Source organism: Falco cherrug, chromosome 1, assembly GCF_023634085.1.
Source record: "Falco cherrug isolate bFalChe1 chromosome 1, bFalChe1.pri, whole genome shotgun sequence".
Lineage (NCBI taxonomy): Eukaryota > Metazoa > Chordata > Aves > Falconiformes > Falconidae > Falco > Falco cherrug.
Genome location: NC_073697.1, coordinates 80,262,813 through 80,286,941, shown reverse-complemented (window position 1 = coordinate 80,286,941; position 24,129 = coordinate 80,262,813). Strand labels below are relative to the sequence as shown.

The following is a 24,129-nucleotide window of genomic DNA, read 5'->3' as shown; positions in this document are numbered from 1 at the left end:
GAATTTGTGATTATGCCTAGTATCTATCCTTCCTGCTCACGTTTAGAAAAGCAGCAAACACATGTTCTAACCTCCCATCTATAAACATCAAGTAGCTACAGAATCAAATCTTACAGCTGTAAACAATCAGGAAAAGCTCTTCCCTGGAAAATTAGGCTGAAGCCATTACATTTGAAATCAAATGTAGTCTCAGTAGGACAAAACACTATCAAACTCGCCCTGCTTTGCCAACTTGAGCTTTAATCAAGCTTGGGCACAGAAGGATGCTGGAATTACTACATACTGGTTTTCCACACATTTTGAGTTTTGCTAACAGATACAGAAATAACTCCAAGTGAAACATGATGCAGGCTAAACTGTTCCACAGCGCGCTCAGTCTTTTTAAGAACTCGGGGCTTCAGGAAGGATACGCATGGGGCGGAGAAGCAGGGAAAAATTTACTGCCCTATTCAAGACTAAAAAAGGAAAGCCCTCAAACCCATAAACTTTTATGACAAATCATAAAACTTTAAACAAATATTTTTTATTTTAAAATATCATATTCATGACAATTTTGCAGAGATACCCACTTCTACTTGAGGGATTATGCTTTCAAGTTCAAAAGGTAAGATTATATTCTCCATGCACATTTAAGGTGATCTAGTGATAGTTCCAAAAGTGCTTCCCATCACTTTGGGCATGATAAATTGCCAGCCTCCTCCTCTTATTGCAGTTTACTACATTGCCTCAAGCTCTTCTCCATCAGGATATCACACACAGCATTTTATTGGTTTTGGAAACCCAACTAGGTGAGAAAGGCATGTGTTTTCAAAGACTAGCGGCTTCGCCCTACTGTAACATATCGATTGCAATTCACCTTTATCCAGAAGTGGAAGAAATGCTGAGGTTGAGCTGGTCAACGGGATGCCCACACCCCGAGGCCAAGCACTAACACAGCGGGCTGAGACCTAGAGTCTGTTTCCAGCTCTGCCTACGATCCTAATTTCAGGTCATTTCACTTCTCTAGACCTTAGTTTTATGTTTATCATTTGGACGTGAAGAGCACGGTGGAAGTGAGAGAGGAAGACTGTTTGAAGAAGGCACCACAAAGCCGATCTTTGCGTGCCTGGGCTGCGTGTGGACGACCATTGCGGCACATCTGCAAACACATCTCTCAGCAAGGGTCCAGTTCAGTTTGAAATATTTATAATCATATTTTGCTGTTACCAGGCATGCAGGGCATGAAACAGGACTAACGTTGCAAATCATCTCAAAGATTACAACAAGAAATATCTGTGTAGGAATGAAGCGGGGAATGAGAAAACTTTAGTCATTAGAAAGAAAGGGACAGAATTGCTACAATAGTTGGAGTAACTAGTTTCAGCGTTTTCAGAGGCTCCTCTGATGTTGTTCTCTTTTGCACTAATGTCTTTTACTGCTTGTTTCAAGGGCATTTAAAGACTTCTACAACAAAACTTGGAAGATCTGTGTATGCTTTTTGTGCTGGTTGCTTCTCTGCTTGTTTCATATACTCATGTTTCTTAAAAGAGTTATTTCAGTAGCTGTTGCTGTTAATATTCAGCACACTTAGTGGCTTGTACTGAATAGCTGGACATCACATTTTATTATGTTTAAACTACCTGGTTTTGTGTCAAAGAACAGTATTATGGTTTTTAAAACAAGTGGGGTTTATTTCCCTTTTATTCTTCATCAGTATTTCCATCACAGAAAGAACTGTCCATGACAGATTTTAGATCTGTGTTTTCTTATGTTATAATATTAGTTTGTGCATAAGATATATGCCATACATTTTTCTCTATATATACATTTTTTTATGTAGGATTAAGATAGTGCTTTATTGTTACTGAAGAAATCGTTAGTAAAGTAGTTGATTTACCTAGCTTTGTTTGAGATGCATACATTAAAGAAAAAAGAGAAAAAAAGTATGGTTGAATCCCTTTGAGGGTCTACACTGATTTTTTTACCTCCCCACACTTGTTGGGCTGAATGTTGTAGACTGGACACCTCAAAGCTCTTATTCAAACTTAAGCCAGATGAAAGTGTGCAAGAATTTACAAGTTGAGCTATTCAGAGTACCTTGTGAATAAGATTAAAATTTCCAGTGGTACTGCATGAAACTATTACTACACTGGAATAATTTCATTTTGAATTGTTTTTCTGTAACCAGGAGCAATGACTTCAACTGAAAACTAGTTGTAAATACAAAAAATGCATAGAAGGAACCAGATATAACTGCTGGCGTAAGGCAGACATACTAAAATCGACCTGGGAAACTGTAGCAAAAAAAAAAAGCCAGGTAGTTTCTTTGTCTTGGGAGCTAATCAGTGAGGCTTCCTCTCTTGGATTTTAAGAAGATGAACGGTCACGAAACAAAGCTATCCCACCAAGAACCCCACGCTTACTACAGCTTAGGGGCATCGGAGAAAATCTCACCAGGATATTCCGTATTCCCAGGCAAGGAAGCAACTCTTCCTTTATTCAAACAACAGTTTGACTGCAACACCAATTTTTTGAGAAAACATTACTGCTGAATATGACCTTAATGCATTATATCTGGCATACATTTCTAAATGAGAAGATGGGGTCAAGAGATAAAAAAAACACTAATAGGGTATTTTTCCCAGTAAGTCAATACAATGACTCTTCATCCTCTGTAATTTAGGCTTTCAGAAATTGAGGCTAGCTCATTCTTGAATTACTATACCCAGGAAGAGGATTCAATATCACAGCTGAATTGTCTTGCAAGCGATACTGTCTTGTACACCCCATTATGAAACTGTGTATATCCTAATTGCCATTTCATCAAGCTGTACACTTTCAGCAAGTCCTTGTATGACAAACTTTCTGGTCCTATACAGAAACAAAACATGGATAAACAAACTGTTTAGAGTGCTTGGACTTCTTGAACAAAAGAGGGCACAATCATCAGCGACTTCTGCCACTGTGGGACAAGATAATTAACTACAGCAAAATAGAACAAGAGCCAATTTTGTTCAGGATTTTGATTACCGGCAGTGGAATGTTTATGGTATCAGCAAATGATATCTAACTAGAAAAAGCTACAGGTTCATTAGGATTAGAATTAAAATTGACTTTCACATGGAGTAAGACGCTGAAGTTTCATAGGTATAACAATAAGATACTACACATATGTTGAAAAATCAGCTTCACAGATACACAACGACTATTTTCAAAACCTCATCGACTTTGCTGAGAAAGCTTGTGAGAAATACCTTTACTATATTTAGTTTGAAATTTCTTTCAGAAAATTTCTTTCCATACACATAGCATGCAAGTTTCAACTGATGTTTTAATTCTCCACCTGCCCCCTGCTCTGATGGCAGCTCGCCTGGCTGGGACCGTGCATCTGGCCGCCCTCCATGGCTGCAGCAAGCTGCTAAGGAGTAGGAAGCCCAGTTTCCCCATCTGCCATGGATCAGCAGCTTCTGGAGAGTAGCTCTGAAGCATCCAGGCTGTTAGTAAGCTGACAATACCAGTAAACAGAATGTGCTAGGGCAGGTTTTCCATCCCTGCAGTCATATCTCACAACCAAATGGCTAAGCTCTCGTCTCACAGGATATAGGGTGGCTTTTCCTAGACGATCCCAGGTCTGTGCCATCTCTGAGCCCTGTCCAGGCGCTGTGTGGGAGATGCTGCTCAGCACAGACTGAAGCTGTGCCGGGGCCACGCTCACAAATAAGCGACACAGACCGGTAAGTGCCAGCGCAAAGCCTGCACCCTGGTTCTACCCAGTTCACATTAAGGCTACAAACAGAGTCAAGCTCACAGCTACCCTTTGACAGGGCCAGGGGTGACAAGGATCACAACAGCAGGCAGAGGGACCTGACTATGTGTACTCCCTGAGATTCTGACATTTCCAAACCCCAAAGCCTGGTAGCAGTGCAACTTGCACAGCACACTCACACAGGCACTGTTTTCTCCTAAATTCGGACATACATGATTTCTGAAAAAGCTTGAAAATTCATCTAAATTACGTTTCCCACAATAAGTCACATTAAGCTTTATGCAAACTCTGTTAGCACATACATCTGCCTCTCCTCAGCAGGGATCTTTGGTAGATCATGCACGTCCATTTGCACACATCAAAACAAGACATGCAAACAAGTCCAAAGCAGGCGTGAAATTGGATAACTGACACCATACACAAACAAAACCACAGTCTATCCTTCTTTCCTAGCAAATGGCTTGTTGAGTGGCTTTATTAGCTAAACCAAAGACCTGCTGTATCATCTGCAAAACATTTCACTTTCCTATTCCTAACACCCTGCAGCTCTCTACTCAGCGTGAGCACTGCGTGGGTTTCCGTGACTGCAGGTACTAAACGCAGAGAAAAGTCTCAACCACATACCACAGTTGTCTTCGTCAGCCTGATTACCGCAGTCATCCTCACCGTTACAGTGAAGTTGTTGGGGCAAACACTTTGTGATATTGCCACATGGAAAGTAGCCCAGGGGGCATCTGACCCCAGCTCCAGAAACAGGATCTTCCAAAGAGTCACGGATGACTAAACAAAAACAGAAAGAACGTGCTTGCTTTAAGATGTGCTCTTAATGTTTAAAGATCTTTGAGATTATGCTTTTATAAATACTCATTTGCATTTGAATGTGAATATCAAGTAATAAATACGTATTAGGTCATTGGACATGCAATTACAATAATATATTAAGTACTGTTAACTTGGTAAAAAAAAAAAAGCCTATCGTCAGCTAATTAAAATTTGCTTTGATATAAAGCAACTGGGTAATTCCTCCCCATGCAACCCAGTAATAAGATGAAAATGCTAATCATACAAGACAAATGACCTAAGGCCACTATTTAAAAGGATTGTTTTGCTTTGCACTAGAAATTAATTTATTATAGCAAGATACCAGATAAGCTATGCAGATATGGATTATATTAATTTGTGCTGAAATTTTAGACCCAGATAGATAAGTCCTTTTATAAAAAGTCAGAATTATATATTTTAAAATGTATTCTAATTTTAAAGCAATTAATAGATATAAACTGGTCAAGGATCAAAGAACAAGGTAAGCAAGGTCAAATCCGTGATGTAGTTTGCTGAAGAGTAAGATGACATAAAGGTGCCATTATGAATCCTTCAGAAGCATTGTCAGTCTGGTCCAAAAAATTTGGAGATATTGTTCAGAATTTATCAGTTTGAAATTTAGATCTGCAGATGCTCTTCTTCTAAGCCCAGGCTTTATAGGAAGTGATTTCACAGAATACAGGGACTTCATTCAAGCAGTGCTGAGGGGAAGGACAGAAGGATGCTGGTGAGGGACAGCCAGGGCAGCTGGAGGACTCTGCCTGTCCTCTGTTCCTCAGTTCTCTCTACTACGGCAGCTCCAAGTACCCACATTTGCAGACGCACGACACCTTACCTGTCCCTCCAGTGCACCCAAGGGACAAATTCTGCCACCACCACTTTTTTCAAGGTAAGTGCAAATGATCTACTGCTTTTGTAATGGGTTGCAGGGTGTCAAATCAGATTTCTTGTACAAGATCAGCTCCTTTCCAGGAGCATACTGTGGAGAGAGTTTTAAACTACTCTAGAATGAAATCTGTTCAGGCTCCAATATATTGAAAATAGAGAGCAGCAGCAGCGGCACAGAACATTACCTAGTGTTCTTCATGCTCCCAAAGCTTTGGTAAGTCTGCTTAGCCAAGTACCATTCTGCAAGGGCCTGTTAATTTAATTTTTGAAGTACTTTCAAGAAAAAGAGTATCAATTCCTCATTATAGTTAGCAGTTGACTTAGTGGATGCTGTCACCAAAAAAAAAAGATAAAGATTCCAATACAAATTATGTGTTAAGTTTCATTGCTTTTTTAAAGCACTTGAAATTCTCTATATAAACTTCATTAACTGTGATGTGATGCTTGTTCATTGCCACTTCTGAAACATGCAACTATTTTTCTAGATTATTTTCATAAAATAAAGTATAAATCTTTCATACAACTTTCTCAGGTTAACAAGGAATATGTTATTACAGAACATATGATTTTTGTTCTCACTTTTCTCCTGGACTAAGGGAATCACTTGAGACTGAATCAAGTACTTCAGGTTCAAAAGACCTCTCTTCTGGAAGACCTTTCATGTGGTAAAACCTTGATAATGTTTACAACTGTGGAAAATTTAAATATTGGAGCAGTATCTGAAGGAAATTGAGACAACTACTCTGTTATTCCCATATGCAGAGAATTATCTTTGCTGTTAGAAGTGTCCTGTATAGAAATTCATGTATTCCAGCTAACGCCATATGATTTTGAAAATCTGATTTGCTTTTATATGCAACTGTATAAACTATGCAACTGCTCGAAGAGACTTTTGCCTTAGTGTCTTATCTCTCTTATATACAGGTACCAAAAATAAGGCTATATTCTAATCCCAGGGTGAATTCATACTTTCATATTGTTCATAAACCTCTCTACCGCTCTGTATTTGTATTAAAAACATTATGTTCCAACCAAAAACAAGTAGCAAAAAAAATAATCTTATGCAGGCATGGTGTTGAGCAAAGAGTACATGTGTAGTACTTAGTGTCCGAAGTCTCTTGCTGTAAAAAGATAGAAGTCACAGACAAGTAAGGCTCCCTTTGGTGCAGTTTTCTGTCACAACCCGAGTAACTACCAAAACGCTTGGTAAAAGACAACAATACAGAAAAATTAAACATAAATTAAAAAAAAAAAAAGCCCACCACGAAACAACATTTCGTATTTCGTCAAGCCTTTTACTTTACACACTGGAGACATATTCAGACTGAGCTGAACTTTGTGCTTAATGGGGCTGATCTCCGTGCAGTTTAAATTTCTGATGACAGCATTTATTTTCTCACAGTAACATTCAATGGATTTTCATAGCATCTTCCAAAAATTATTTATACCACAAGGAGTTTAAATTTTTTGGTGCTTTAATTATTTCAGACAATGGCATTTATCTGCTTACAGTACCATTCAATGGATATTCACAGCATTTTTCAGAAATTATTATTTAGTCAAATAGTATTAATCCCTGAACTAATTAATGAATTTACTGTCAGAGTTTAGAAATCATTCTTTGTGAAAGAGTACATAATCCCTCACTGTGTTTAATGTTTTGATTTCTCTGTGAATTTATAACCTTAATCATATCTATCCTGAATCTCTGCATTACTCATTTTGTGCTATTTCAGATTACCCTGGCATGCAAATACCTGCCTGGGAAAGGAGATAACAAGGCATCAACGTTTAACAGCTTCACCTCAGTCAAATCATTGAAAGCACTGGTCTTTGTCCACTGACTTGTTAATGGCACTTTGTTTATGCAAAAAAAGACAGAAGTCTGGACCCTGCAGATCACAGGAGATTTATGAATGGAGGCCCTGTTCCCCCCTGGCCAACCATCTGAGGAAGTATTTGGCAAAGCTGACAAAGGTAGACCAGAGAAAATACAGCAAAATCCGCTGTAACATGCTAGATAATATTAAAACAATTCTCTTTTGGATTGAGGAAATTAAAAGTGTCTTTTATGTGAGGAAAATGGGTAAAGATAGTACTGCAACAACAGCAACAAAGAACTGTACTTCTTATTTTGCAAATACAAACTCTACTGACACTGGAGTTTATCATGCCAAGATAATGATCTGCCATGCTATCTTTGTGATGCAGTATTAAAGGTGTTGACTTTTCTACCTGTTATTGATTTTCTACTAGGAAAATATTGAACCATTCTCCCGCATCATTTCATTGTCCATTTCTTTTTAGCAGCTAAACCTCCTGATAGAATAGCTCTAAAAAATATTGATTAATGGTTTTCACATCATGTCACTGGCTGTTTCATGTTGGTGTTCAATTAAGAAAAATGTTCTTTTGTACTCCTTTTATTAATCCATAGGTTATGTCTTTGTTCCACGTGTGTAGCAAGCTGCAAAGGTACCTCTGTTGTGTTATAGGTGCTCATTCACAGCTCATCCAGAACAGAACAGCTCAGCTTTGCTTCTAACTGCCAAAGTAGCATTGTAAAACCACAAGACCTCCTATAACACAAAAGAAGTGCCATCAGCAAAACCATATAAACAATCAACTTGAGCCCAAATATGGATTGGTTAATATAAATTATTTGTATTTTATAATGAGTAAGTTTGGGCCAACATTGTTATCTTACACAGTCGACAGAAAAACCCCCAATATCCTTCAGAGACAGGGCAAATGCAGATTGGTAGATATAGGAAGATTAAAAATTTTCAAACTAACGAATTTACCTACAAAGGCAGGAGCTAGAGAAAAGGTGGAATTCAGGACAGATTTATTTAGGTCCCAATTATGAAGATGAAAAGTTTAAATCTGTGACAGACAGTTATGTCAGAAAGTTTGCTTTTACAGATACTCCAAGTTAAAAAAACCCTCTTCTTTGTATACCTCATACAAAAAACTATGTCCTGCTTTCTGGTGACGTAAGAGATAATTTCAGACATTTCAGCTGTACTTTACCAGGAAAACTTATTTTTTCCATAATGATCAGAGTAACCATTAAAATATTTGCAATGTTTCTAGAACAAATAAAGAAATAGATGAACTGATATCAGTACAAATGGCAAAAACACAAGCAAGCATCTTTCTGACAAGACGTTTGCCATCTCAGTACAGAACAATGTACTTGGGGCCCTTCGCCCCTGAATTCTCAAACTTTCAAAAAGGAAAGAAGAATTCATGTCATACATCTTTTAAGCTTGTCCAGACCTGCTGCTTTGAGGCACTTATTGCTAAGGCAAGACATCTGTGATCTTTCCTCTAACTTGAAGAAAATGTGTCACTTTTCCTGCTAGTCTTTAAAACATAGGACTAATTTACCAGTGCTTTCCTTTTTCAAAGGAATAAGCAAGAGTTAGGTTGTCATCTAATATAAGATGGTAAGGCTCTTCCCTCTGTTGATTGGATGTAGAATCACGAGGGAAAAAACCATGACAGCCCCTCTTTAAGGTCTTGTAAAATGAAATCAAAAGAGGAGACATGTTTGGGAACTCCATGAACAAGATATTCCCAGGAGAACAAAGCTTTCCTTCCAACTAAATTGATGCAGGAAGATCATCATTTTTGTGCATTCTTTGAAAAATGGCACAATATTTTGAAAACAAAGATTGGGTCACAATTGCTTTTTGAGAAACCAAATACAGGACACGTGCACTAGAAGAACATGAACTTAACACAACTACTTGTAGATTCCATAAAAAAAAGTGAACATGACTGTAATGGGAACAATACTGAGATGATTAGGCTGGGTTGTAAGTAATTAAACTAACCAAAGCAGCTTTACGCATTGCTTGATGCTTGCTAGTCACACCAGTCTCAACTGTATTGCCTATAGGTTCAAACAAGGACATGCCATAACATCAGGAACATATTTTTGTATTTTCAAATATTTGAATCGCATGAAGACCTGTTGTCAGGAGTCCAAAAAGGATCTCAAAATCCATCAGCCAAATAAGCTAACATTACAACAAATAAGCATAACATAGTTTTTCTTCCCTTTGAGTAAGTTACCAGTTAAAAGTACTGGGGCTGAGGAAATCCAGCTGTTTTTGAAACAGAGTCCTTAGATGAGAAGGACCAAGGAATGATCATGGTACTGAAGAATTCACCCTGTACTTACTATAACAGACTGTTATTTTACCTCCAAAACCCCAACTTTTTCAAAGAGACCAATGAAAATTTATCAAATGGTGGGACTTTTCCCACCATCCAAAACTCATTTTAGTTGCTGTACTTCTAGACACAGTGGGAAATGGGCTCGAGCAAGAGAAGACTGAATATACTCATTTGAAATAGAATGTTTTCTTCAGCTGAAAGAGTAAACAAAGAAAACATTTAGGTTCAAATCGATTTTTCCTGTCATTTATGTGCTAGCCTGAACACTTCAAGATGACAGTTGATTAAAAAATAGTCCTATTCGCTGAAAGGTATTTGAAGGGCATGTGAACTGGCTTTGAAAAATCTTGAGCATAATATAGAGTAGGAGACCTCACAGGCCTGCAATCTTTATTTTCAAAGATAAATCATTAGAACAAGGCTATAAAACACATTTACAATGAAGAATTCCTTTAACTTAAAAGATGGTTCATTAATTATTGACAAAGAATATTTGTGACAAGTGGTTGACTGACTCTGACCAGGACCATTTGAATTGCCAAGTGGCAGAAAAAAGAAAAAAGAAACTATGACATCTTAAAAAGATACTATTTTTTCAAAAAATAATTTCTTGTCTGAATTTGTCCATTACGATAATATCTAGATGCAAATGTGGTTTTTAGTTCAGTCTTATGAATTTTGCTGGTTTTGTTCTGAATTCAGCTTCTCCCCACTAAACAAGGGAATTTTGGAGAAATTTATGGTAGAGACTAGGATGAAGTTAGTCCAGTGTATTTCAGGATAGAAATACAAAGTGAACTTTTGCATGCTTTTATTTAACTTACTACAGCTTTATCAGTGGGAATGCATTTCTTTATTCAGTGTGCAATTTTATAAAGTCTCTCCTGAGCCAGATACTTAGGAAAAGCTTTCTAGTGATTTCTGTGAATATGTAATGGGAATCCTATAGTATTAGAATTATTTTTATTAACATTTAAAAACTGTCCATACATGACATGTTGAAATTAGATTCAAGTGTCATACAAGAATAAAAAAAATGGTTTATATACTGAATTTTAATACTGTCAATGTACACATTTGGAATAACCCCATGGGCAAAACCTGTAGATAAAAATAGACCTTGCTCTAGTGGCAATAGATATTTTAGCATCAACCATTGAGGCAAAGCATCAGTGGCTTAAGAGATTTAAACATCTGTACAGGAGCCCTACAGGTGTAAGATTAAACTGTTATTACTACACTGTCATTTCTGTAATTTGCTCTTCTCCTTTGCTAATTGTCCAGCCCTGATGTCTATAGCTTATTCTAAATATCTGTATATCATATGCATCCTGTTTGTAATTTTAGTTTTCATTGAGTGCAAGTGACACAGCGGCACTTATTCAGAATGCCAAACAGTTGCAATAGCTTCATTTCTAGAACACTAGCGTTTTTTTATATTTTGGCTGTCTCTCCTGCAACGAGAATTACTTTTTCAGTTTTGTTGTATTAAACTTACCCTTAGTAGACCATATCAGATGTCATTCCAGGAATATGTAGTACCTGAATTACACACATAAGTTTATGACTAACTATATAAAATGTTTGCTTTCATTAAACACAATATAGTGCAAAGGACGTTAGCACAAAGATACCTATATTATGACTGTCTATATTGCATGCCAATCTGGTTATGCTCTTGGATTTTAATTTCATATAGTACCTTTATGTCTCCCTGTGAGTTTCACAATGTTTTTATTTCAGAAGAGTTTTCCAAAGCAGAAGATTTGTACTACCTTTTTGAAAATATAGACTCCAATCTCGTAACATTACTGAAGTTAGTTATCAGTTATGCTACAGATAATTCAGTCTAATTAATCCAGCTATAGTGCTGGAAGATCCTCTTTGTATAACCACCAGATAAATCCACTCCAGGGCCAGGAACTGCCAGCAGAGCAATTCAGGCTGGTCATTGTGGCACCTTGCCAGAGGGTTTGGCCCTTAGGCCTTTCAGTAATTTGCCTTTCTGTTCTGTTTAAACAGGACTTAAGAGCAAAAACATTCTGATGCATGGAGAGAGTTGAAAGAGATCATATTATCTGAAAAAGCCCCAATATGTAGTATAATGGATTCTATCCAGAAACTCGTATTTTGCAGGGCATTCCCAGAGGATGAGGGTTAATCACAATGTCTAACAAAGACACAAATTAATGAGCAGAGCCAAACTTCTCTGTCCCTCCCCTTCCTCTTTTCTTCCTTTCCCCAAATACCCAAAAATTAAATGGTATCTGACTGTTATTTCTGTTTAGAAATAAGTTCTATCTCCGTATTCTGACATGATTTCCAACAGAAAACATGTCACGGTAGGCTTTCCTTTGCCCTAGTGTTGTTTTGCACTGGTATAACTCCTTCAGTTTCAATAACTTCTTTTTCACAGTGGTGCAACGTCAAATCTAAAGCTGGACACATGAAACACTAGGGTTTTGTCTGGGTGGCGTTAGATATAGAACAAAAATGAAGGCACCGATGTAAACATGTTAAATACACTGTGCTGGTCAGCACCATTCCACCTGAAAGGCCCAGAAAGGCAACGGTTAGCCACCAAAATCAAGGAAAACTCTGAAAGAACCAGAAAGGCAATGGTTAGCCACCAAAAATCAAGGAAAACTCCCCTCCTGGGAGCTGATTCTTCCTCACAACCACCGAGGGTTGTGCTTGGGCTGGGCTGGCTCTTTGAGCCCCAAACAGAAAAGAAATTAGTTTCAAATAATTACACCACCCACCCACCCCACCTTAAAACACCACAGTTGTAAGACTTACTAATTTAAGTATGAAATAAATAAATAAATAAGTACCCAACAAAAAATCTCTGAAGCTTCATACCAGAAATGACTTTTTTTATGTTTTGTAATTCCAAGCAAAAAAGTTTCTTATATCGCAGTATTTGTCCTGTATCTTACATTTATTTTTTTATCTCATAACATGCTTAGTAGTAAGCTAAAGAAGGTGGTTTTTTAAAAATCTGAGTAATCAAGTAATTTGAAATGTACTTCAGCCAAGAGGAAAAACGACAGCTGTTATCAGTAAGTTAGCATCCCTCAAGCAGCAATCATCCACCTCATCCGGACAGCCAGCATTCTGAATTGAAATACATCGTGGCAGCGATTAGAGATCACAGATCACTGGACAGAAGTTCACTTCAAGCTTGTAGCTTTGCTCAAGTTAACCCAGTCAGCCACAGGTAAAGTAAGCAAAAATGAAACACTGATTAATGAAAGCTAAATTATTTAAATTAACAAACGATAGACATTTGTAATATGTCTCTCAAGTTTCCATAAAGGAAAGGCAGATTTAAGTGACTTTCATGACACACTATCACATTACAGGAGTTGGCGCACATGTGAGTTCGTGCACGGAAGTAAAAAGAAATTCAGGAGACAGAAAGTACTTGTAGCAAAGCCCTAAGAGAAAGCTGCAATGAAAAAGGGAATAAAATTAGGCAATGAACAAGGAAATTACTTGCTGATATTCCAATTGTATGATGTTCTGAGAAAGCGTTATTAGTAAATGAGCAGAATATAAAGAATTAAGTGACTATCATTAACTTCTCTACATAACAGAAAACAATCTAAAAGATCATAACACTTTGCCTAACTTTTCTTAGGTCAAAAAGGTCAAAAGTGTCTTCCTTCTTTTTTGCTCTCCCCCCCCCCCCCCCCCCCAATTGTACGATTTAGCTGTAACTTCTTTTGGTATGCTCTTGCGATGGGGGGAAAAACCCAACCCAAAAACCTGATAGAACGAATATCTTGCAAAATCAATGATAGAAAAATAGATTTGAGAGCAGCCAGCCTGACCATAGGATGAGGAAAAGAACCTGAAGGGGGGCAGCAGGAGATATTTTTCACTTTTTTTTTTCCCACTTTCTACATCTTTTGCTCTTTAGTCTCCTATTTTGCTACAGAGGTACTTGAACTAAGCAAGCTGGGCATCAGCCACAACACATTTCCCCTTCTTCCAAGTAACACAATCTTAAATCAACCTTTATAAAATACTACCAGGTAAGCTTTTTCTATCTAAGACTCCAGAGAGAGGAATGGAAAGAAACTATTTTGGGAGCCCAATACAAAGTATTTGTAATATGAAACAGCATCTTGTGTTTTTCATTCATTGTGCCTTCAATAAAGGCTAAAAGGATTTTAATGATAGTTCTTACAATGGAACTAAGCCAGCATGACTTAAAATGAAACTCTGAAGCACACTTAAGATAAATTTTTTAACAATAAAATATATTATTTCTTGATGAGCCTGAGACAGGATTATCTGAAACATTTTATTTATTCACATACTTTTATTACTATGAACCATTTATAACTATTAAGAATTTAAATTTAATATAGAACTATGAGCTCAGATTTGGGAGGTTGCTGTGCCCTATAAATCTCTGAGATTCCATGCTCCTGAAGTATTAAAAAATGGAATCTTTTGTTGTTCTACTTTGAAGTAAAATAATTTGAAAATATTTTAGGGAATTTGTTCTCTAAAAGCTCATGGGGTATTTTGTGAAAAAATCAGTTTGCAGACACTGTGCTTAAATAAATGTGTTATTATTGGATTCTGACTCATGAATATTTGGTTTAATTTAAAAACCACATTTTTCCAATCTCTACTATGTTTTACTATAAGTAAACGTAACTTACTGCTATAAATTGCGACACTGCAGTTAGTGCCACAAACCTTAAGGTATCTCAAGCTAATAGGATTTCTGACTTTCTCGAGGCGAATGTTAGCTGGTTAAACCATGATCGGAGCAATCTGCCTTATTTCTTCTTTGGCAAGTTCTATGAAAACATGCATGCAGATGAAGATTGATAGATTTCAAGATTATAACTTTTAGATTTTATACAATAATTCATGTCCATAAAGAAATGTTGCATTATCAGCACATAGGTGTCAAGTTATCTGGACAAGAATTTTTCCCAACCAAGTTAGAAAAGATAATGACAAACTACATTCAGAAATTTGTCTTCATTTTAGATGCAGTTTGGCTAAACACTACACTTGCACGGATTACTGATGGATTTCACCTCCCCATAGCCTACAGCTCTCCCTTCTCTTCCTTTTGACCTCACTCCAGCTAAATCAACACATGATGATGCCTTCCTGACACTGTTTTCTCCTTACCAGCACAGGTGAAAGCATGCTCTGTGAAACAGCTTGATGTGGTGCCACCGCCACCCACCACTGGCAAGGCGTGGGGCGGGATGCGGGGCTGGGAGGAGGCGAGGTTTGCTCCAGCAGGGATCTGCTGCGCCACCTTGATCCTATGGCACCTTTCCATCCCTTCACCCCACACCCAGCTTGCTGGCTCAGACAGCAGGCTTGCTGGGGCAAAGCATGTAGAAGATGGCCTAGAAAAACACAGCCCCCGTCTGAGTGGGGATGGTAGGAGGCTGCTGCGATAGCTGTACCACGACAGCGGGACGGGGACTGAGGAGAGAGGGTGTCAGAACACAGCTTTTGCCAAGGCTTTAAGAGTTACAGAGCTAAATGCTTTGACAGAAGTCTCGAATCACACTCAACAGGATGCGAAAGGACATTTATGATCTAAAGTCAATATGTCTGTGTACTTCTGTTGTGTGTCATATTAAAGACAGTACCTTTTTTTTTTTTAACTGTAAGACCCTTATTTTATTTGACCTATACAATTACCTATAGTCTTCCCAGCAAAGATGTATTAAATATTCTTAACTCCTAATGCTGCCCTACATAAAATGTATAGGATGTTGCTGGACATGTCCAGGGAGTAAATCTTAAAACGTCACATCTAAAATAGAGAATTTTTGTTATGATCCCTTATTTCAATGAAGAGTTAATTCCTAAGAAAAGTTTTTTGTGTTACCAGACATCACAAACCATCTGCATTTCTTTTTTAAATAGATCGAATAAGGCAATTATATCAGAACAACATTTTTGTAACTTACAAGATCATATCCCAGAACTTAAAACAGTTGTTGTCATAACTGATTATTTAAAAATATCTGTTGTACTTATGGATGTGCAGCTTTGCAGAATCTAAAGACTGTTTCTCCAGGTAAGAAACCAATCTGGTTAAAAGACTATGTGAAAGCAATGAATATGTAAATTAAAGATTTTTTTTTTTTTAAACTAAAATAAAATCAAATAGTGATAAAAGGCATGCTAGGGAAATAATCAATACTTATTTAAAAATAACTGTTTTTTCTAAAACGTAGTAAAAAAAAGAAAAACCTCATGTGACACGTAAGTCATAGGAGTGTAGAAAAGCCCAACTACTTGATACCCTTTTCTGATACATATTTGGAAAGCAGAAAGTGGTTGTGTTCTTTCTGCATGATGCTGAAAATCTGTAGCAAAGACAAAGCAGCATTTCTAAATGAAAAATATTTTCAAATCACCCATAGGAGGAATTTGAAAGGAATTAGGTGATAGACACTTTGAAACTAATGTTATTATCCAACAAGTTTTGAAATATGAAGAAAATACCAAGAGTCTTGGAGTGTTATTTGAATACTAGAGAAGAATGAAAGTTTCCGAGAACCAGTGTCTGTAGTTCCTAGGTAAGACAACATAACAGTTAAATCACATGTTTTAACATGGAATCGAACACCAGAAAATGACATCAGAGAATGTCTTTTCATGGTAGATGAGCCTTCTTGAATAAACCTCTAAAACCACAGATCATCTTTGTCAACTATTACTATCAACTTCTCCAGACTAATAAAGGAATTTGACCTACAATCACACGGCTCTTAAATTCATTACTGTAGTCCCTCTTTTTTTTTTTTTTTTTCTCCTCCCGACAGTGCAAACTTTGGCTTGAACTATGTTGTGGCCAGAACTTAAGTTTCATGAAAAGATGCTGTTCTTAGTTGCTGATTCCAAGGTCTAATGCTATCTCACATAATTTTAGATCTCTTTTTGAAATTGTAACTAAGAAACAAAAGTAAAACAGAAAAAAAAATATTTTGAAGTAAAAAGAAATAGCACCACCACCTTTCCAAGTAGTGTGCCTTTCCCCCATATTCAGCACAGCACTGAAACAGGTCTGTGATGGGGAAAAGACTTCTTCCAAGTTTAAGTTGATGCTTTTGTTTTCTCTGCAGAGCAGAGGAGAAAGACGCAATGTTTGCCTGCTCTGACAGATCTATGCACATCTTTGAGTCTCAGTCACCGCATAACCTCTGCTGTTCTTAGTGCCATAGTGGCACTTGCTCTCTGGAGGAAACAATTACTTGACTGATAATACACATTTTGACCAAATAAAGCCTCAGGATTGCTACCGAGTATGTGGGTGGGACATGACCACCTGCGGCATACAAGGCTGAGCGGTTTAACATCCTCTCTGGACACACTCTGCATAGTGATCTCAGGCGCGCAGGCCCCGCAGGGTCAGCGTAGCTGCTGCCGTGCTCTCCGTCCCCACTGCCCAGCCACCCACCTCCCCTGACACCAGGTCTCCAGGGACAACCTACCCTCCCAGGGCTGGCTTTCCCCAACAGGCCCCACCTGATGGCTCCAGAGACTCATTCAAGCCCATGTTTTCCCATCAGTCGTTCTTCTGGGCCCTGTCACACAAGTCAGCTGTACACTGGATTCCACCCGAGCATGGAGGGCAGCACAGCAGGTAGCGAGCACGGTACTGTGTGTTACTTCTTTGCATGCACAAAGTTGCTTCTTTACACACAACATCAGTTATTAGCATCATACATCCAAATTCTGTCACAGGCCTTTAAATTTCTTACATTTCTGCAAACACACCTCCATATAATACTACAGGCATTTTCCCTGCACTTTCATCAGTCTTCTAATGGATTACTGACATCCTGCTGCTTCGTCTACAGTATAACCACTTACAAGTAACAATATTAAACTCCTCAGTAGTTCAGTCACACAGCTACAATAATTAGTCTTCCCATTTTTAAGTCCTCACAGATTGCTTAGATTACAGTTTAGGATACGGTATTACTGCTCGGATGGGGAGCTGAGACATTAACATATGTGTGGCAAGTCTTTCTGCTAATTCTAGGTTCCTACTTTCAGAATCAGCTTCACAGATTGCTTAAAGGACAGCTTTTATAGATTTCAGTGGCAGCTGCGAGATGAACACTGCTACATCAAGATGATCAAGCCAAAAAAACCTAGAAAACCTGCCATATAATTATTCTCCATTTATGAGGCATTTAAACCATTACTGTCTGGGAGAAGAAACAGGAAGAGAAATCAGTTTTCCACAGCAGAGTTCAGTTACCTTCATCACGTGGCCATCATTTTGTAATCCCCAGCCTCAGACACATTTTACCTTTCTCTTCTACAGCAAATGAATAAGGGCTCACGCAGGCAGCATAATTCACTGTACATTTCTGATGCATTCTTTGAATGCAGTACACAAAGCACTGGTTTTTGTGCAGCTATAGCATCAATAAAACAGTGTGTGTGCACACAGGACAAATTAAGATTGCATCCTTCGTCTCCTGAGAACAGAGTTTAAAAAAATTAATAATGTTCTTTGATATAGGTAACATCCTGGACTATCAAAAGAGGAAATCACTTTTCCTCTGACATCTCATAACATGACAGCATGCTGCATCACTACTTCAGATCCTTTAGCTCTCCAGACCTTCAGCATTTGAGAGGGTGGAGTGATCAGACAGCATTAATTACTAGCCTCTGGACAGAGGTGTTACACAGGAGGAGACATTTTCCTAGGAGCCAGTAAGCACCAGAACAATCCTGAGCTTCCTTCCAGGTGTGTAGCACAGTGCTCACTCCATCCAGCACAGCTCCTTTTTCTGCTCAGTCTTGCCCTTTCCTCGCCCTGGCTGCTTACCTCGCTTCCATCCTTCCTTGCCTAATCACTACCTGCTTCCCATCCTTTCATCCCCTTTGGTCCACAAAGGGTCTGGGTGCTGCTCTCACCACCCTCTGACTTCATTCTTCAGATGCTCCCTCTCTCAGAGCTCTTCGTCCTTCTCCTTTAACTAATGCACTGTTCCCTGCCGGCTCCCTCTCACACATCCCTTTCCACAGTCTCTGCCCTCTCAAACTAACAGACTTTCTGATTTCCATTTTCCCTAAGCTTTAACCTTTTCCCTTAACCTCTCTGCTCCCTTGGCTCAGCCTCCTCTCCCTTTAGTCCCTGCTTTCAGTCTCTCCGTTCAGATCCTCCCAATACATTTTCACCTTCTCTTTCAGACACAACCAACATGACTGCCTGATCCCCCAGCTTCCTACACCTCCCCGCCCTGAACCAGACATTTCAAAGTTGGATTTGGTGGCCTCAAGGTATAAGATACACGGCACCACCAGGAAACCTCGCCAAGAGCACTGGTGACAGTTCTGATGAGTTTCACGCTGGTCTCGAGCATCCAGAAACATCCGTTAGAGAAGGTTAATTTTTACACTACTGCAGCTAGTCTTCAACAGGATCATTAGCTATATGGGATGGCCTGTCAGAGAACCATCTCTCAGACATAGTGATTTTGTAGAGGAATCCTGAAGAAGTCCTTATTTAATTCAGAAAAGGCATTGCTTAATATAAGATTCCCAGAATCGTTCAACATAGGCTAAGTACCAGTTCCTCACTTTCTGAAAAACTGAAATGATTTTGGTAAAGTTTTGCTTGTCTTCTTGCTCAAGGTGAAAAAAAGTCCACATTGCACATAAAATTTCAGAGCAAATGGTTCAAGGCTGGTAGAGTTGGTATAAACAGTCAAAACAGCTTTGCAGGTTGGGTAGCCCCTGGTGCTGTTAACGGGGAGGTGAGAGCATCCCTGCCCACGCAGCGCCGGCAGGCACACCAGCCCGGGTATGGGGGCAATGATCTAACTTCCAGAGCTTCAATTTATCATTGTGTAGACTTCTCATTACCCTTTAACTGACATTAGAGAAAATTTTCTTCAAGAAATCTAGTCATCATCCCTGATTTTCCATAAAGATACTGATTTTTGTTGTACACATAGATGTAAACAGGATGCACATTTGTCTTCTAACCACAGGGAAGCCAGTCAGATTAGCACCCAAGTTAAACGAAACAAAAGAAGTAACAAGCAATTATTATTATACAATGATTATTTGAGCTTGTGCAAAGGCTGAATTAATTTCACTTTCCTATCTCTAGATCTGGAAGGGATCTTAAAATTTGTAAAAAACTACAAAAGTGCTTTCCTGAACAACCACAGGCTTGCACTCCACACGATTCAGGATGCTCTTTCCCACATTTGACAGAAAGCATTTGGTATAAGACATCTTGGCCTTGAACACAGCTGTCACGTGCATGCAGCACTAGAAGGGCTAATAAGTTTCAGATGGTTTTAAGAAAGTTTTTCTCAGCATTTTGAAGTGAGGGTAAGGGGAGGGGAAAAAATATACAAGGGGAAGAACAGAAAGAGCAGGGAAGGGGAACTGTAGGTACAGGCAGAAATAGGGTTGGAAAACTTCAGGTAGGGGCACAGAGCATCCAGGGTTAAAACAGTAACGGCTGCAATTGTTTTTCAGAAGCCTGCCAAATCCCTTTTGGAATTCACTTTGAATAGTTTTAGATACTAATGTTCTTTTGTTTTTCTTAATGATTGATAAATGAATTGTTTGAGTCTGTCACTTAGCCAACATCCAGGAGGACAAAATAGTTTTTGTCCCAGAAAGCTAATCAAAGTGACTCTAAAGACAAAAATGTGCTTTATGCTTGTTGCAGCAATTACAGATGATGATACTGGGAAGATGTGGCAGCAGCCAGTGCAATGCCAGCCACAAGCCTAAGTGACCTGGTGACTTCCCAAGGCAGGTGAGCCACCCAGGCGGACGTTTATCCTGGCTGCCCGCTCAGTGCTGCCGGTTCCACAACCGCAGTCGGTGAAGTTTACTTTGCTCCATGTTACAACTGATGATGTTGTGCTGGTGAAAGCCATGGTATAGATGCTGCTTTGTTTTCAAAGAAATCCTCTGCCTGGAATAGTATGTACCACATGGGAAAGCAGTCAGGCAGTTGCCAGGAGTTGCTGGTGCACAAAAAGCTCGATTATTTGTATTAGTTTTATTATTTGGATTTTGTAAGGAAAGGTTTTCTTATTCAAGAATTTAATGAAGAATCTGAAGGAAGAGTGAAATAAAAGAGCTATTGGAGTTACTTGTGTGCAACTTTTGCTGTTGAATAGGAAAGTAAACATGTGGATTGAATGGATGGATCAGGCAAGAGTAATTTTTGTACAATAGGTATTTCTCTTTTTACTTTGTAAAGAATTAGGAGCACCTGTGAATTGTAGACATTAAAAAACCAAGCAAACAAATCCACAACAAAACTCTATAGCTGAACTTCTAGTAGTCCATAAACAACAACTCCAATATCTAAGCACAGCTATACCTACTTCAGGAATGTTCTAGTGTCAGTTAAAGACTTGAGCAAAGCTTAAGTCTATTGAACAGAGGACATTACCCAGTGCATAGATGTGGTTACAGTTCAGACTGCTGGCTAAAACTCTGCAAGGCAGTGAGGCTATGAACCGTGTGCCTTGAGTGAGGTTAGAAGTGGCGCTGAACAGAAACTAATTTTGGTGCAAACCGGGGCTCTGGCAGGCGGCAGGGATGCCAGGCACATGTGTTCTTTAGGCTAGGAGTGCGCTGCTGCTCTCTGACAAATTGAGATGAGCCATGTGGTTTTCTTCCAAGTGTTATAATACGCTATATATGATGAGCAATAAACACCTAAAAAGGTAACGGCCATCACAACTATAATACTAGAAGGCCTGTAGTCATTCACAGTCCTTCTGTGCATTCCTGGTTGGCAGTATGCTTTAGTGCATTGCAATAGGTGTTAGAAATTCTACAGCTGAGATCAATTGAACCCAGCAGAAATTATACCAACAATGATTTGCACATCTTGTATGAATGTTTCAACATTTTACTGTTTTGGTATAGAAAACAGTAATGTGAAAGACTTAATTTATTGAAATCCTTTAGCTTTTATTTTGCATACCTTGGAGTACTACCTTTAAATACTGGATTATTGCTCATGGATATGTGGGTGCATATGAAGCCAAACTTTGCTCCCAGGCTTGATAAGATCTCATTATCATAGCCTTCTTAATTCCAAATACATTAATAGCACTGTTTTTTTCATGCCTGCAGCTCACGTCTTACGTATTCCTTCAAAATAATAGAACTGCCTAGAGTTTTTCCACAGATTTAACTAAGCTTTGCAACTGTAAAAATAACCGTAAGTGGAGCTCTGTTTCCCAAACTCCTAAAAGACATTATGCCTTATAAATGCTATGTTAAGCAGCATGGTATACACATGTAAACCCCAAAAGGTTTAATTTAAAAACAGGAGAGAGAGCAAGCTATTGTTCAATACAGACCAAAGTGGCAGAATTCAACTTTATGCTCCTATTAGTTTAATAAAAGAGTTGATGCTGCAAAGGGTAGCTATTTCATCTACAAAATTAGTAAAACACTATTTTATTATTGACATTGTGCAACTAAAAGCAGTTTTTAATATAAAAATTACAACTAAAGAAAATTATAATAATTAGGAAAATTCAACATATAGATCAGTATCAGCAGCTTCACAGGGACAGCTTTACCCAAGTTGAAAGCAGCACTCACAGACAGGGTGCTTGAATGAAATGAAGAGAATATTACTAAAGTGAGCAGAAAGTCGTGTGGGACTCCCTCCACGCTGAAGTGATTTGCATCTGAAGAAAAACTTAAATTTAATTTAGCCTCCATCTTGCATGCTGTACTGCTTTAACGTGCTGAATGTGCTACCTGAACACAATCTACTTTAGAAAAGCTACCAATTCTAGTAGCGCTTGCACAGCACCACTACAAACTACAGAACTGAGTCCAAAATGTGCATTTCACAGCATCTGAAAAGAGTCTGTTCTATATGTACCTTCATTAAATACGTACAGAAAGTATTTAGGCAACGTTTAAACTGCTTATGTTTTAATTTCAGCTCGTAACTATTAATAGTACTCTCAAAGCATTAAGTACAAAAATATCTGATCCTTACACTTAGCTAATAACCCTGAGAGGCTGCATTACACTTCAATTCTATAAAAGTATAATTGCCATGAAGTAAAATAACACTGAGATATAGTTTTAGATCCACCAAGTTTATCAGCTATCTGCTTTGCAATGTTCAAAACAAGAAAAAAAAAGCCAGGTATACTTACCCTTGGTACCAATAAGCAAGAACATATAAAAGCAGCAGTCGGATGTCATATCTGTTCTTCAGCAACGCAGTGAATAAAGTCACCGAGTGTTGCCCCTCGGATCGCACGCCGGCCAGCACTGCTCCTACGGTCTGCTTCTGGCAGCCTGCAGCAGTGCACGATGCCAGCTCCCTGCTCCCCTGCCTTCCTCCCTTACTCTCCTTTTCACTAGGTCTCCCTCCCCCTGGCACACCCCCCCCCAAGTTCCCAGGACCACTCCGGCCCCGCAGGCTCTCCTTGCAGGATGGGGTCTGCTCCGCAGCAGGCAGAGGCTGGCTGGGCTGTGTGCATGGGCAGGGGCTGCCCCAGGGAAAGCTGCTGCTGCACAGAACACAGCCAGCTCCAGGGAATTGTCAATAGTCTATTCCCCCCCCCTTGAAGTCACAGTACTGCAAGAGGCCTGAAAAGTACAGTTTTATTTAGGCAAAAGTATTTGAAACCAAATATTTGCTATAGTTTAGATAAAAAAAGCTGGTTTCTCAAGTAAGGGGAAGTGAAATGTATAAACACAGTCCCTTTGTGGCAATCTGGTCACTCACTGAAATAAATTAAATTGTGCATTTTTCTGTATTTCCAATAACAGCCTGTCATTATTTTTACACATTAACCACTCTTCATGACTAATGCTGAAGAAACCAATCTGAAAGCGCAAAGAGGGATGTTTGGAAACATATGCTGATGGGAATAAGATTTTTCACAGATTGTCTCCTTATTTAAATACTTTGAGACATTCCTATCTGGTCCTTGACTTTACTGTCACCAGTAGATCATGGCATAATCCATCACATATACAGTCACATTGTTAAAAAAAAAATCTTTTTCATAAAGTGAAGGCTAACAGTCATCAGCACGGCAAGATATATTTTAAAGTGAGTTGGTCAGTTAAGATGAACTCGAGACAAGGAGCTAAATTTTATCTGCCCTCAAAGAGTTTCAGATTTTTTAGTGTCTTCTTTTTAAAAAAAGCTTGATAGAGTCAACTTTTGCCAGGATGACAAGGGTCAGAGACCACTGGTACCATGGCAGCAGCTAGGTCAGGCACCCAAGGAAGAAAGCTTCTCAGACGAAGGAAATATGTGCATGTATGGACACATACATGACATGGCAAATTTAGAGAGTGGGCAAAATCTACATCACAGTCAAAAGCTATGCTATATTATTGCTTTGGCAAAGTTGTCTATAAAATAGATAATTATGAACTGCCAAGTCTCTTGATTTCTAATATAAAAGAATAGAAACATAGAAGGGGTTAAAACA

General features: G+C 38.6%; 1 protein-coding gene across 1 annotated transcript in view; it reads right to left on the bottom strand.

The window, feature by feature from the left end:
* RXFP1 (relaxin family peptide receptor 1) overlaps positions 1-22,986 on the bottom strand; it is a 50,591-nt gene extending 27,605 nt beyond the window's left edge. Inside the window, exons 1-2 of the mRNA XM_055714980.1 lie at positions 22,834-22,986; positions 4,370-4,525 (exon numbers count right to left, since the gene is read on the bottom strand). Of these exons, the coding sequence (XP_055570955.1) occupies positions 4,370-4,525; positions 22,834-22,882 (205 nt within the window). The 5' untranslated portion in view covers positions 22,883-22,986. The remainder of the gene's footprint in view (positions 1-4,369; positions 4,526-22,833) is intronic.
* Between the last annotated feature and the right edge of the window lie 1,143 nt (positions 22,987-24,129).